Raw genomic sequence first — 15,527 nt, forward strand, 5'->3', positions numbered from 1 at the left:
ATTCTTCGTCTTATCAACTTGATTTTGGTCGGTGCCAAAGATCAACATGTCATCAGCATATAGACAAATGATAACTCCTTTACCAGATGTATCAAATTTGCTATATACACATTTGTCAGCTTGGTTCAGAATGAAACCACTAGACAAAACAACCTCATCAAACTTTTGATGTCACTGCTTCGGAGCTTGTTTCAGCCCATACAACGACTTAACTAGCTTACACACCTTATGCTCATTACCAGGCATTACAAATCCTTCAGGTTGCTTCATATACACTTCTTCTTCCAAATCACAATTCAGGAATGCAGTTTTGACATCCATTTGATGAATCACTAGATTATGAATAGCCGCTAAAGAAATCAACAATCTAATAGTGGTGATACGAGCAACTGGAGCATAGGTATCAAAGTAATCAATTCCTTCATTTTGTCTAAAGCCTTGGATAACCAACCTAGCTTTAAACTTATCAATTGTACCATCGACTTTCATCTTCCTTTTGAAGATCCATTTGCAACCCAATGGTTTGCAACCTGGTGGTAAATCAGATAATACCCAAGTATTATTTTCCATGATAGAACCAATCTCTTCATCAATTGCTTCTTTCCAAAAAGCAGAATCTCGAGATTTCACAGCTTCATCATACGTTCTTGGATCCTCTTCTATACTATAGCAATAATAGTATTGATTATCAATCTGATCCTTTGATCCTTCAACTAGATATAATTGAAAATCAGACCCATAGGATTTAGGTTTTCTAGCTCTTTTGCTTTTACGAGGTTCGAATGTCTCACTTGGTACATCATTTGAATGATCATCCTTTAGATATTCATCCGAATTTGGTATAGAGTGCTTTGGTCTAGGTATAGAAGAGAAACAATTCTCATCAAATATGGCATCTCTCGATTCTATATCGTGTTAATAGAAATCGAGTCATTAGGTTCTATAACATAAAATCTATAAGCCTTGGAATGCACAACATATCCAACAAAGATGCAAGCTACACCCTTTTCACCCAAAGTTTTCCTTTTAGGGTCCGGGAGTCTAACCACGGCCCTGCAACCCCAAACACGTAGAAATGTTAAATTGGGTCGTTTCTTATACCAAAGTTCATATGGGGTAGTCTTGTTCCTTTTATTATGAACCCTATTTAATAAATAGCAAGTCGTTAACATGGCTTCTCCCCAAAACCCTTCACTCAAACCAGAGTAAGATAACATGGCATTCACCATTTCTTTAAGAACTCTATTTTTCCTTTCAGCCACACCATTTTGTTGAGGTGTATATGGTGCCGTAGTCTCATGAATGATTCCTACGGATTGGAAAAATACAGGATCATAATATTCACCACCTCTATCCGTACGTAATGTTTTAATCAACTCATTCTGTTGCAATTCAACTTCAGTTTTATAAATTCCGAATTTATCTAAGGCTTCATCCTTAGCATGCAACAAATAAACATAGCAGAATCTGGATGCATCATCTATGAAAGTGACAAGATACTTTTTATGTCCTAATGATGGAGTAGCATGCAAATCACATAAATCACTATGTATCAATTCAAGTATGACAGATTTCCTTGTTATACTTTTAAAAGGTTGCCTAGTGATCTTTGTTAACATGCAAGTTTTACACTTTTCTACATTTCCATCAAAAACAGGAATTAAATCATCTTTAGACATTTCAAGCATTCTTTTATAATGTACATGTCCTAGACGAGCATGCCATAAAGATGATTTAATAACATTCGAATTGGACATAAATACAGAACCAGAATCATTAGGAACTCCATTCAAATTCATCATGAACATACCATTATTATAATATCCAAATCCTACAAACACACCAGACTTCGATAAAACATATTTATCTGATTCATACACTTGCTTGTATCCAAGCTTATTCAATACAAGACCAGAAATTAAGTTCTTACGTAGTTTAGGAACATATAAAACATTAAACAAAGTAACAGTCTTTCCAGAACTGAATTCTAACACCACGCTTCCTTTGCCTTCAACAGGATCAAAGTGATGATCTCCCATGTAGAGGACAGATCCATCTTCCACTGGAACAAAAGTCTTGAACCAGAAACGATCCTTGCAAACATGTGTTGTGGCGCCAGAATCAATCCACCACGCGATAGCATCATCCTGCACATAAAATGCTTCAGAAATTAGTGAAACCGAATGTTTAATAAAACTATTCAAATCACAAATTGATTTCTGACCTTGGTTTTGGGATTGGCCCTTAGACCCTTTTCCCGAACCACTTGCATTCACATTGTCGTGCTTTTTTCCTGAACGGCAATCCCTCTTGAAGTGGCCTGTTTTTCCACACTTCCAACATTCTAGTTTCGGTTTCTTGTTAGAACCGAAACTTCCTTTGTTTTTCTTGAAAGCACACTTCTTTCCTTTGTTTCTATTGTTATCGTCCTTACCACCCTCTTCGATCATATTAACCGAGGGTCCAGCAACTTCTTTTCCTTTTCCCTTGTCACCCTCCTGCGCCCTTAGAGATTCTTCTATGCGCAAGTGACTTCCAAGTTGAATCAAAGACAAGTCGTCTTTTCCATGCTTCAAATTGTGTTTGAAATCCTTCCACGAAGGAGGCAACTTGTCTATGATACTTGAGACAGATATTGTTTCATCCATCATCAATCCGTGTTGTGTGAACTGTCCAAGGATTCGGAGGAGTTCATTGAATTGTTCCATGACAGACCTTGATTCAACCATCTTGTAACTGTTGAAATCGGTTACAAGAAACTTTTTACTAGATGAGTCCTCTGCCATGTACTTGAATTCGAGACAATCCCACAATTCCTTTGCAGATTCCACGTTTTGATAAACATCAAATAAGGGATCAGACATACCGTTAAGAATGTGCCCTCTGCATATGTAGTCGTCGTTCTCCCACTTTGATCTGCGCCTTATATTTTCAACCGTGTCATCCTCCAGAAGTTCTGGAATTGGTGTAGACAGAACATACACCACCTTCAACGCTATCAACATGAAATGCATCTTCTTCTGCCAACGCCTGAAATCTTGTCCTTGAAACTTATCCAATTTTCCGAAATTAGTAGTCATCTCCTTGACGGTGCTTCCTCCAGTGCTTCCTCCAGCCATGATTATCAGAGATACTTTGTTCGTTTGTTAGAAAATAGGGTATGATAATCCTGGATAACTTCGAAGAATCGTGTTCGTACACTTTCCGAACAAAGTATTTCGACCCTATTCTTGCCTGGGTTCACGAAATCCTTGTTGGGATAATTCTGAAGAGCAATCTGCTTCAGACAAATGAAGAACAGATCAAGAATGTAGAGAGATATCAGTTTTGTTTTCTGTATATCAAACTGAAGGCCAAATGACTCTTTTATAAGGAGTTTGTTTCAGAAATTGGGAAAAAACGGTTAATAAAACCGAATGTCTTTTCGAAACTGAAGGCCAGCCAGGGGCTCCGCCCCTTGGAACCCCGCAATCTAATCGCGGTCGATTATGCGTTGGCTCAACAAGCGTGCACTCCGCACTACCCTAACTCGTTTCCGAGCTTAACGCATAATCGCATCGGCCTTCAATAAATCACATTACTACAAAAATCCATTGATGATACTAAAATCACCAATAACTAATTTACTAACAACAAACATTTTTCTATAAAAAATCATAAAGCATCAAATTAAATGTAAGATTTATTGTCACATAACATAATACTATAATAGTATTTTAAAATATAAATAATTAAATATCAAATTAGCACAGCTGTTTTTTCTTTAAGAAAACAGAACTTCATTAACAATCTAAATTATTTCAACCTTCCTTATTTTTTTGGAAAGAAAGGAAAATATTCGTTGAATTGAATAAAAGAAGTTGGCAAAGAAGTAATAATTAATAACATCTTTATCAAGTGAGGAAAAAAATTCACACCCATGATGAAAGTCCCGGCCCTTAAGCCAATCTTTGAAACGCTTGGGAATACATACTTCTCAATTGTTTTGTAGAGCCGTGTCTATACCATAATAAAAAAAAAGAAATGAATTAGAAAAGAGAGAAAGAATATAGTATTTGATAAATGATATGATGTTATAGAAAAAAATATAGAAAAAAAATAATGTATATGTATGCGGAATGTTAGTTCTCTTTGGATGTTTTGGGATTGTTTCTAAAACCTATATGAAATGGTGATGAGTACTTGTTAGTTGTGTCGAAAGTTTTCTCACAATGTAGTGGTATGGCAAGTGTGACACTACGCCAGAATTGGGATACTAAAGCGCCTGTTTAAAAGCGTTTGTGAGGTGAAACGCTTTAAAATACTACACGGAACTACTTTAAAGCGCTTTTACAGGTAAACGCTTTAAATATTCAACTTATCTATAGCGCTTCGGAAAAGAAAACGCTTTAAAATAAATTAAAAAAAATACATTGCATTCTTTAAAGCGTTTTTCAGCTTAAAGCGTTGTCCGCACCTGTATGTACATACAGCGTTGATATGAAAAAAACGCTTTACAATATTTTATAATTTCATTATTCTAAAAAAAACTAGTCTGCACTACCCCTAAACTTCGCACCCCACTCTTCCACTTTTCTCCCAAAAGCTTTAGAAACCCTGAAATCCCATGCGTCCGTCAGATCCCGGAGGAGGCGTCGTTGCCTCCTCCTTTGCTGTATTCGGAAAGTTGGTGATGGGCCATCTTGTCGTGCTCGGTTGCGGCCTCCTCCGCCGTGTCAAACGTCCCCAGCCAGACGCGCCACCTTTGGTTCGGGTCGCGGATCTCAGCTGGCCACCTATGTTGCCTGAAGCCGCGGAACTTGTGGTCGCGGCGGGTGGTTGCAGACGGTGGTGTTGATGGCTTCTTGGCCCTCTTCCGCTTCTTGAGGTTTTTCTCAGAGGAAGAAGAGAATGTACAATCACCTCTCCATCAGAAACGCAACTCTCACAATCTCCTCTGGTACGCTATTTGACTCCATTTCCTTTTCACTTCTCTGCATCTTCGTTTTTTGTTGTGCTTTATACAGAGAGGTGCGCCTTCTCTGTATTTAGGTATGTTGTGCTTTATATACCTTGAAATTTGGTCTTCCATTGTTTAGAGCTATTTCTATTTAAGTTCAGAATCTTTATAAGTATATAAACCTTGATACATTCTTGGTCATTAAGTTGCATATCACTTCAACCTCTCACTTGTAGGATGGCATAAATAGTTTTACCAGGTCGGTTCATTAGTATGAGTGGTATTTCACAAAAAATTGCCAATTGATTTGAGAAACCGTGCAGATGTGCACAAACGTAGCATTAAGCTATTTTACATCATCAAGCACATGCTTCAATTTTCATTGCCTGAAAAGTTTCAGATTTTCACCTATTTCAAAAGTCAAAACATTTAAACTTTCTTTTGCTTTTTCCCACTCGGTTGAATCCTAAGTTTTATGATACATGCATTTAAAGGTTCTTTGGCCTTTTTCTCTCTGAGCTTCTGGAATGTAGTTGGTTGCGAATTCAAGATTGACACCTATTGAGGACAGGGAATCGTATGCTCAAATAGTTCTGTTTTTGTAAATCTTAATTTGCAGAGATCATTCCTACTTTAAAGTTGTTCTTAGTTGTTTCTCAATCTCTCACAGGTGGCGTACGGGCAAATCAGCAATCTAAGGAAAGTGATTCACTCAAAGTTAACAATGGTTCCATTTATGCTTCAGTTGATCAAACTTTTAGATGTACAAAATCACCTCTAATCCTTTTTGGTTTGAAAGGGAACAACCACAAATGTGACTTTAGGCTTATTAATCTTTCCTCTTATTTATGAAGGTGTTTCTGAAGCTTTTATTCCAACTTATGAAGCATCACTACATGAATATCCCAGGCTTGGTAAAGATTTAGTTATAGAACAAGAAACTTCCAATAATAAGCTCATTGTAAAGGGAAACTTTGCGGTAAAAAAATAACTAAAATGATTTTGTGTTGAGCTCATCCAGGGAGTCAGAACAGAAACAAGTTAACAATAGACTTCAAAATCACGGTGTTGGGAATATCTTGGTCATTCACTTGAATATTGAACCATCACTTGCAATGGGCTGGCTAGAGATATCATGGGATGATTTACGAATTAAAGAGCGTATTGGTGCTGGTAAGTTTTCTGCTTCCCCTAGTTCTTCTTTTTGAAGGAACCTAAGAGATATGGTGACTCTAAATGTGGATACTCTTTTCTCTATGCAGGATCATTTGGGACACTGTATCGCGCTGAATGGCATGGATCAGTAAGTATTCTATTATGATGATATTTGTTGCATTCTGTGCAAAGTTTATTACTATTGCATTATAATGCTTTCAGTATCTACTTTTCTTAAGCCTAGTGTATTGATGTCATTTAGCTGCCAAGATGACTTGATTATATTTAATCATTGACACATTTTGTATTAGCTCCTTGAAGGCTTGAATGCATATTTTGGATACAGCTTATTACTATATTTTTCTTAACCATTTTGGTGCATTTATCATTGTTTTAAAAATGCAGGATGTTGCTGTAAAGGTTTTAACGGTTCAGATTTCCATGATGATCAGTTGAAAGAGTTCCTCAGAGAGGTTAGTAGTCTTCTTAAAATGGATTAGACAAAATACCTATTTTCGCAAAATACACAAAGATGATAATCAATTATCCTCGTTAGGAAGTTGTGCTACCTTCTGTCTGGTGTATTGTACCTCATTTATTATAGAAGTATGCTTCCAATTCTTTTTCCTTGTTGAGGATTCTGCCATTGACATGCAATTCTGTCTTACTAATGTTAGTTTAGCTTGTCTTAGGACAGTGGCCCTCTTTCATGGACTTGCTCTTTAATGTGTGTGTGTGTGTGTGTGTGTGTGTGTGTGTGTGTTTTGTTATAGCATATATCCTATTTTTTACCCAACCTGTAAGTGTTTTGTTATATTTTTCCTCTAATGTTCCTCTATGTAGCAGAATGTATATGGGTTCTATTTGGCATTATTTGGAGGTTCTGCTGTATCATGGATGAAGTTAGCCTTGGATTTCTTCTTCTTGTTTTTTGGGAGAAAGTGGCTGATAGGTCATCCTATCATTTATTTAAGGATCATTTATTTAAGGATGGGGGTATTGAGATTAAGAACACAGAACCACATTGTAGTTACATGTAGCTACTTGTAGGTAGATGCTAAGCATTTTGTAGTTTTCTAATCTCTTGTATTTTGATCATCTATGTATTAAGCACCCTTGTGCTTTTGATTAAATACACTTTGGTTTATCAACAAAAAAAGGACCTTAGTCCTATTCCTTCAAGTTACTGTGTGCTTGATAGTATTATTTATCTCTAAATGATATACTTCTGCGTAGTAGTATTAATCCCTAAATGTTGTATACTTGAATTTGGATCTGAATAGCCATTTTTGTAATTAGCGGTTGATTCATGAAAAGGTTTACCTGCAAATTTGTTTAAAAGATGTCACTTAAAGCGCTTTTTTTGAAAGGGTTATAGAACACATACATGCTACAACGCTTCTTTTTGAAGAATGTGCTGTAGAATGTTCCATTCTAAAACGTTTTTTTTAAGAAAGCCTTGTAGAATGCATACATATTACAGCACTTTTTTAAGAGAAGTGTTGTAGAATGCACACATGCTAAAGCGCTTCTTCAAAGAAAGCGCTATAAAATGAACACATACTACCTCACTTATAAGAATAAGCGTTGTAGGATATTTCATGTTCTACAGCGCTTTCTAAAAAAAGCGCTTGACAGTACTACAACGGTACGTTCTACAGCGCTTCATAAGCGTTGTAAAATTGAAAAAATAAGCGCTGTAAAATGCAATTTCTGGCGTAGTGTGATATGCTCATATACACTGATTTTTAGTTTTTAATACACTATAAAACCTTAAAACCTGTAAGATACATAACTATATCATACTCCATCCATTTCAAAGTTTTTGTTATTTTAATTTTTCACATATTTTCCTAATGTATATAAGTGGAAAGGTCGTTTCAACTGACTCTTGGGTTGAGTTAGACTTTTTAAATTTGAAATGCTTTAGAAATTGAAGATTATTTATGTCATTTTCTTATACTTATATCCTCATTTAATATTATATATGTATTCACCTACCACTTCCTACATATTACAATTCTCACCAATTACTATTATTCTCAAGTTAAAAAAACAATGATTCTCTATTTTTAATATATAGCTCAACTTAAAAAAAATTACGTTTCAATCAATTTATAACATTAATAAATCTTAGACTTAAACTATGTGCATACGTTTTAAAATATTGGAATTGAGCGAGATTTTTCTTCTATTGTAGGTTCTATAGCTATAGTGAAACAACATAAATGAAAAGTATCTTTAGGACAATTTAACAATGTAGAGACCGGAGACGCTCAATTTATCTGAGCTATTTCTGAATTTCACGCTCAGAACTCACAAATATTTGCGTGACATCTAATTAATATTAGAGTAATGATAGGTAAATACACATTTTTTAATAGACATTAAATGGACAAACATTTTGTGGCTGTCTTTAAACTTTAACTTCCACTATATTTTGAGCCATTAAAAACTCTCACAAAATTATATGTTAAAATGATATTCATTATAAGAGGATGTCTATCAATCATTATTGTTAACTTCAACTAGGGAGAAAATTTGCTTGATACCTCAAATTTACTCATAATCAGAGATATAAGAATAGAACAGAAATAAATGATAAAAATAAACAGTGATAATAAAGAAGAAAAATGAAAGAAAATAAGATAGAAGAGATTAAATATTTGGATGTGAATGAATAAAGATTCAAAACTTACCTAACTTGTGACCTACTTCCTCAAATTATAACTTTTTTTTTCCTTCTTAAGTTGAGTATGTGTTGAGCTTGCTTTGAGGTGCGAGAGACATGACAGACGTGTATACTGTGTAAAGGGAAAATTAACAGGCTGCGGAAAGGTAAATAACAATCTCTTTCAACAAAGTTTGACAATTTATGTGACTGTACATGATAATTACTTAATTGTAGATGGTCCAAGAGTATCCTTTTCAGCTTTGGATTCTAGTAATTGGATTCCCTCCCCTCTGTCTCTATGTCTCTCCCAACCTAGGTAACTTATATGATTCAAGTTAAGTGAATTTATATAAGGGGCAACAATCATTATTTTTCTATGGATATGAACCTTAATTGTGCCGAATTATACCTAAATATTTTTTTAGTGTGATACTTGAATAACTAATAGATTATTGACATGTGATTTTAAGTTGTAGTTTTCGCATTTTTTTTAAAGGCAAAGAGATTTTTCGGTGAAATAGCTAAAAGCAGAAAAAGATCTTAATAAAAATAAAAATTTAATAGTTACCACAGTAAATGAGCAATGTACAATTTAAGTATTTGCAGTTTTTAGGATTCGGGTTCGTAGGTTTTAATTGTTGGGCACATCGACGTTGTTTATACGACAACACTAGAGGAGGTGCTTCATCATCGCTGCTTCATCGACACTTGGTGGCTCGTCGCTGTTGTTTCATTGTCATTGTTTCGTCACCACTACTTCATCGTCCAACTTGATTCAACTTGACTCATCTTACACATGAATCTCTACTACCGGAACCAACTCATTTTGGATATCACACCTTAAATTGACTTAATGTACCACACAAAAAGCACCTAATTATTAATATGATGGAGAGTAAAACGGAAAATTTACTTTAATAAAAAAATATTATTTAGAATTAGTAGACGAATCTCAAAAAAATAATCTATTTTTTGGTCGAATTTTTCTTACAATAATCTTGACTATCGTAATGAAAACATTGGGCTGTTGAAAACATTGGGCCAACAGCCCAATGCAATGCCTGTAATATGTAGTGATAAACAGAGCATCTTTGTTTTGACCAAAAAAAAAACAGAGCATCTTTGTTTGTCCAAAGAAAACAGCATCTTTTGTTGAAAAAAAAACAGAGTGTCTCATAGAGTGAGGTTGGAAGTTGGAACTACGGAGAGGTTTCAACTTACCATAGAAGTAAAATAATAATAATAATAATAATAATAATAATAATAATAATAATAATAATAATAATAATATAGATAATAATAATAATCCAAACCTCAGTCCTCAGATGCTCCATAAAACATTTATTTATCAATCTTGATCAGTAGAATTATAGAGAATCTTTTGATGAAGAACTCACCTCTTCACCATACTGAAACTTATTGTCTTTGACAATATTAGTTTGTTGCTTTCAGGTGGCTTTTATATATGCTGTTTCTTAATTTACATTGTCCTATGAATATTCGTTGCTCCATAATATGCTAAATCCAAAAACTAGATGGGGTTATATAGATTAAAATGACTTCAGGGATGCTCCATTCTTTCATCTCGTTTCATCCTTACTTGTGCAATGTACAACTTTCCCTTTGTTATTATTTTAAAAAATGATAAACTAGATCAATTACTTTAAAAAATATTGACGATGGTGGCATATTACTTAATGTGTGTTTGAGTAACTAAAAAACTTCCTTTTGGAAGCTTGGAAAAGTTAAAGTTGGCTTTCCGAGATAATACAAAATTTAACGATCATTGGTCTTTAATATAAGTTGAATGCAACATGAACGAATTTTAATATCAATTCATAAGAAAAATGATGTTTAGTTTTTATTCTGAAATTCATGCTAACATCAACATCTGTTTGCACTCAGCCAAAGATAGGCTCAATCACTTTGGAAATGTAATTCATATGAAAGACCCCCTACATCTGTATTATACACATGGAAGAACATTTCCAGTTGCTAAAACAAACAACATCTCTGCAGTTAACAGTAGAACATCCATGAAATTGAGTAATTCATCCACAAACAAATCAAGTCAATATAAATTTCTAGTTCCCCTCTCCCCCTCATGGCCTCATCCATTCTATCCATTTGTCTACTCACTCTCACAAAAACAACTTCATCAATTATCATGAAGACTTGCATACTCCAAAAAGGGTTAGCAACTAAGTTGAACACTGAAATTCCCCTATCAACAAATAGCACATAAAAATTAAGAACACAGTTCTAAATCAACATGTTGAAGCTTAACCAATTAACATCTATGACATTTATTTAATTAACATGTAGAACCTTAACAAATTGTCTTCTCTCAAGCTTTCTTCTGCTTGGTTTGTGACATGAACAGAAACCTGTAGCCCAAACCAGCAGAGACAGCCCCCATCAAAGGGCAAATCCAGAACACATAAAATTGCTCCCAAGTGTTGTGTTTGTTGTTCATATAGGCCCATCCAAATGCATTGGCTGGGTTCAAAGAAGGCCCAGTGTATCCAGAGCCTGTCAGAACCAAAACCAAAGTTGCCACAGAAAGCAAATACACCTTCACCCATGGGTTTCTAGGACCCTTCAACATGATAAAGAGGATAACCAAGTTATGAGTAAAAGTCAACACCCCTTCTGCTATAGCCCCTGTGTGTAAATCCACCTTCAAAGAAGGACCTTTCACCATGTGCTTGTACTGTTCTGGCATCAATTCAAGGATGGCCATGACACCAAGAACCCCACCTGCTGCCTGAGCAGGGAACCTAACAGCCATGGACACAAGTGTGTTGAGAACTCAAATGTGAACAAAAAAATAACAACAACAATAGTAAGTCCCACATTTGATGGGAAAAATGACTCGAACCCCTCACCTAACAGCCATGGAGAAAAGTGATGCATCAGGCCTGAATCCTGCAGTGTAGAAGGAAACAGTGGTTGAAGGGTTGAAGCTAGCACCACCTAAGGCCCTTCCAATTAGGCTAATGGTGAGGACAATGAAGGTGTTTATGATGGTGGAGATGAAGAGGGTTGCAAGGAAAACTGATTGAAGACCAAGGAAAAGAGATGTCTTGAATGTGAGAGTCCTCAGAGATGAGATGCAGAACACAAATATTGATGTCAAAATTGCATCTCCAATGGCTGATTTAATCAACCCCATGTCCTCTTTTTTCCTTTGGACTCTCAACACAGCACTCTCTTGCTGTGTTTTTGGCTATGAATTGGAGAAAGATGGATAGAAGAACATTCTATGGATGTAAGTGAAGAACTCCTACTAATGAAGCAAGAGAGGCATTTTTTCAGACCATTTCTCTTTAATTTTCTATGTTTTCCATATCATATATTTCATCTTCACATTTTTTGTACTATATTCATATTTATATTACTGTAAATATAGAATAAAAATAATGGCAAGAGACACTCATTTCCCAACAAAGAAGTACGATATTTAAATTATATGGCTAATGGCTTGTATCCTTTGTGGGGTAGGCTTGTGTAATTGAAATATTCTATGTAGATACTTTCTGATACTTTGAACATATTTTATTATAAAAAAAAACATGTGGCTATTATTTTTTCTTTATTGTTAAAAAAATCCATGTGGGTGTTACAAAATTATATTAGTCATACATCGTATTTAATAAAATTTACTGGCTAATTAATGGAACCATCATATATTATATATTTATATTAGTGAGGAAAATGTCAATTTTTTCTTACTTTGTTGCGACTTAATTGTTTCAATTTTTCTTATCATATTATATATCACATCTATTTTTTTTTCTCTCTTACCTTTTATATCTGGTCCTCCAATTTGTATTTCCTCAGAATGTGGTGTGAATTTATGCTTTTTTAAGTTCGTCTTTCCTATATTACTATTTACAAGGTAGACGTACGTGCAAATGCAAGACATTCAGAATCAAATTCAGAGATGGAAACTGAACCACGTGGTAGACTAATGCAACATAAAATATTTTTGTGGTCAATGGAGTGAAAGATATCTTCTGGATTTCAACGAAAGATGAGGAATTGATGTGTTTTCAGACGAACTAGCCAATCACTAAAAACGGCCGGCTATGGGACCTTGTGCTCTATCTTATTTGACAACTTTTAGAGAGTCTAAATTATGCTTCCACGCCTTAATTTTTTCCTAAATACTACAATCTTTTACAATTAAGGGGGGAGAAATATGAAGGGAAGGATGAAAAATAAAAAATATATGTAATAGAATAGTTGATGTGATAAATAATGAAGTCGGTAAGAGGGGTTAGAATTTGGTTTTTGATACGTTAGAAGATAAAGTTTAGTATCAGATGAAATAATGGAGTGGATGTCAGAGCAATAATAACAAACCTAATGAGAGTGTAATTTGGCTTTAAATCAAATGGACATCAACTCTGTTTCCATGTGAAAGACTTGCTAGTTCACCCTATACAATATCGATCCTTACAAGCTTCAATTTAAGCATCTAATAGCCTCTTTCAAGAGATTTTGCAATTTCTAAACAGTAATTAGCAAGTTAAGCCGATCCTTACAAGTTACAAACAAGGTTCAGTTTAACCATCTTAGCCCTGGTGAGTTTTCTTTTCTTTTGTTATCAAGAATGGAAGATCTAAAACTAATACTTTAGCCCCCACCAACTGCTACTCCCACAACCCAGTTTAGGGTGTCCCTGGTCGAAGCATTGTTTGACCACCATGCATTTGGTGGATGACATCTCATGTAGCCAGCATAGTTTTTACGAGAGGTCATAACTCATAACCACTGTTATGAGGGGCATTGCCCATGTTAGTAGGAGGAGTTCTGCCCATGTTAGTAGGAGGAGTTCTGCCCATGTTAGGAGAAGGAGAGTAACCACCTGTTTAGGCCCTACCAGATTCTTTTTTTTTCATTAAGCATATAGACTACTTTTTGTGAAGAAAAAGAGTCTCAAAAAGTACTATTTTCCCGTTTCATAATTTTTGGTAAACTAAAAGGTTACCAATCAAGTTCGATTTCTCTCAATCTTTTCGTCTTCTTCTAAACGAAACTTCTTTTTCATTTTCTGTCAAGCTGATTGAAAACAATCAAGTTTTTAGTTGTTAAGAAGAACATATAAGATTGCTGGGAAGGGGGCCACCCAAGTTGCCAGGAGGGGGAGGAGCATATCCACTTGAATTGTTAGCAGGGAATCCACCTGCATTATTGGGAGGGAACCCACCTGGATTGCTTGGAGGCTTAGTCTGCATATCTCTCCGTTCACCATGTAACCTCCTCGTCCTCGTCCCCAACCGGGACCCGCACCCACAGCGACGACCTCCGTAATGGTATCCATGCCAATCTTCATGATACTTGGGATCATAAGGAACCGCTTGCCCATTTATAAAGGGCTCACCTGGTAAAGGAAACAGAAAGTTCACAAAGCATGCAGTTATGGCCTTCTCCACAGCAATAAATATTACATATACAACACAAGTTTGCATTATTCTCTAGCTATCTCATAATATTTGAGGGAGCCTTGAGCATGTTATTTCACGTACACACATTTGATAAAGATACAGTCATGGATATTCATATGCCTCAGATCCTGAACAGATAAATTAAAACCATACGGCAGAAAAAGAGATATTACCTCCATAATCTTTTTCACGAATATTCAAATATGAATCAGGCAATATGTACCGAACCTTGGGCAGTTCTGCAATTTCAAAGATAAAAATTGAAAGCCTTACAATTTATAAAGAAAAAGTTTGGAGATGTGCATGTTTGGATGTGTGTTGGACACACACTCCAAAGCACGTTAGGAGAGAAGCTCCGGTTTAACGTGATGCTTACGTCAAACGTGAAACCAAATATGCGTTGTATATATACCTTTTATCTTGTTTGAAAGTTCTGCAGATACAAGAGCCCCGAATGCATAGTAGTATTTAGTTGAAACAGAATATATCTTCATCCTCGCTTCTTCTTCACTACAGAAGAAAAATCACAATCACAGTAAAAGATAGAAATAAGTGAAATTGAATATGTTACAACAAAATAATGAATAGAACTTATGAGGCACAGACTCTGACACAGACACGACATTGGTACTGTGACACAGCTAAAATCCAAAAAGCAAGACACTGGGACAACATGAATGAGTTTAATTAATTTCCAGTTCCACCCATTATTCTCCATCAAATAACCAAACAAGGTCAAAGATATCAGTTCCAGTTTTCAGGGATAACCATAGTCATGTAATAACACATCAAATTGGATGAAACATACATAAAAACAAAGATTCAGTACGTGAATGAACATTCACAATCAATAAGGTGGCGATTGATTACCTTCCGAAAACCTGTGCCAAAGTTTTGATATAGCTATCAATGAGTTCGTCCCTGGTGGGGTTGCCTTCGGGGTCCTCCATGGCGATGAGCCAGTGCTCAAAGTCGCAGCCATCGAGCAAGATGGTTTCTTTGGTGGGACGGTTGGAACAGTTGGAGTCGTTGAGGGAGGAGGTGGCGGAGAGGGAGCGGAGAGAGGGAATGGCGGGGAGGAAGATGCGGCGGTAGGAAGGGACGACTGCGGCGGAGAGGGGGAGGAAGCGGCGGAGGAAAGAGACTGAGCGAGAGAAGAAGGGTGCTAGGGTCGCCATTTCCGTGAACTGAGGAATGAGAGAAAGAGTAAGGAGGGGTTTAGGGGTTTTCTTACAAAACTAGTGCTTTAAATATGACAATTCTTCTATTTTTCTCTAAGTTGATCATGTTTATGAATTTGTTAAAA

The 15,527-nt window shown here is 35.7% G+C and overlaps 2 protein-coding genes across 2 annotated transcripts; both read right to left on the reverse strand.

Annotated features, from left to right (window-relative positions):
• Positions 1–10,805: 10,805 nt before the first annotated feature.
• LOC130747039 (aquaporin SIP1-1-like) lies at positions 10,806–12,130 on the reverse strand. The gene is made up of 2 exons (XM_057599857.1): positions 11,657–12,130; positions 10,806–11,548 (listed from the first exon to the last, which is right to left on the reverse strand). Exons 1-2 carry the CDS (start codon positions 11,941–11,943, stop codon positions 11,116–11,118), a joined length of 720 nt encoding a protein of 239 aa, XP_057455840.1. The 5' UTR covers positions 11,944–12,130; the 3' UTR covers positions 10,806–11,115.
• Positions 12,131–13,864: 1,734 nt separating this feature from the next.
• LOC130744958 (multiple organellar RNA editing factor 8, chloroplastic/mitochondrial-like) lies at positions 13,865–15,399 on the reverse strand. Its single transcript, XM_057597115.1, has 4 exons — positions 15,092–15,399; positions 14,634–14,731; positions 14,395–14,460; positions 13,865–14,157 (listed from the first exon to the last, which is right to left on the reverse strand). Exons 1-4 carry the CDS (start codon positions 15,397–15,399, stop codon positions 13,865–13,867), a joined length of 765 nt encoding a protein of 254 aa, XP_057453098.1.
• Between the last annotated feature and the right edge of the window lie 128 nt (positions 15,400–15,527).

Source organism: Lotus japonicus, chromosome 3 (assembly GCF_012489685.1).
Source record: "Lotus japonicus ecotype B-129 chromosome 3, LjGifu_v1.2".
In the NCBI taxonomy this organism is placed as follows: domain Eukaryota; kingdom Viridiplantae; phylum Streptophyta; class Magnoliopsida; order Fabales; family Fabaceae; genus Lotus; species Lotus japonicus.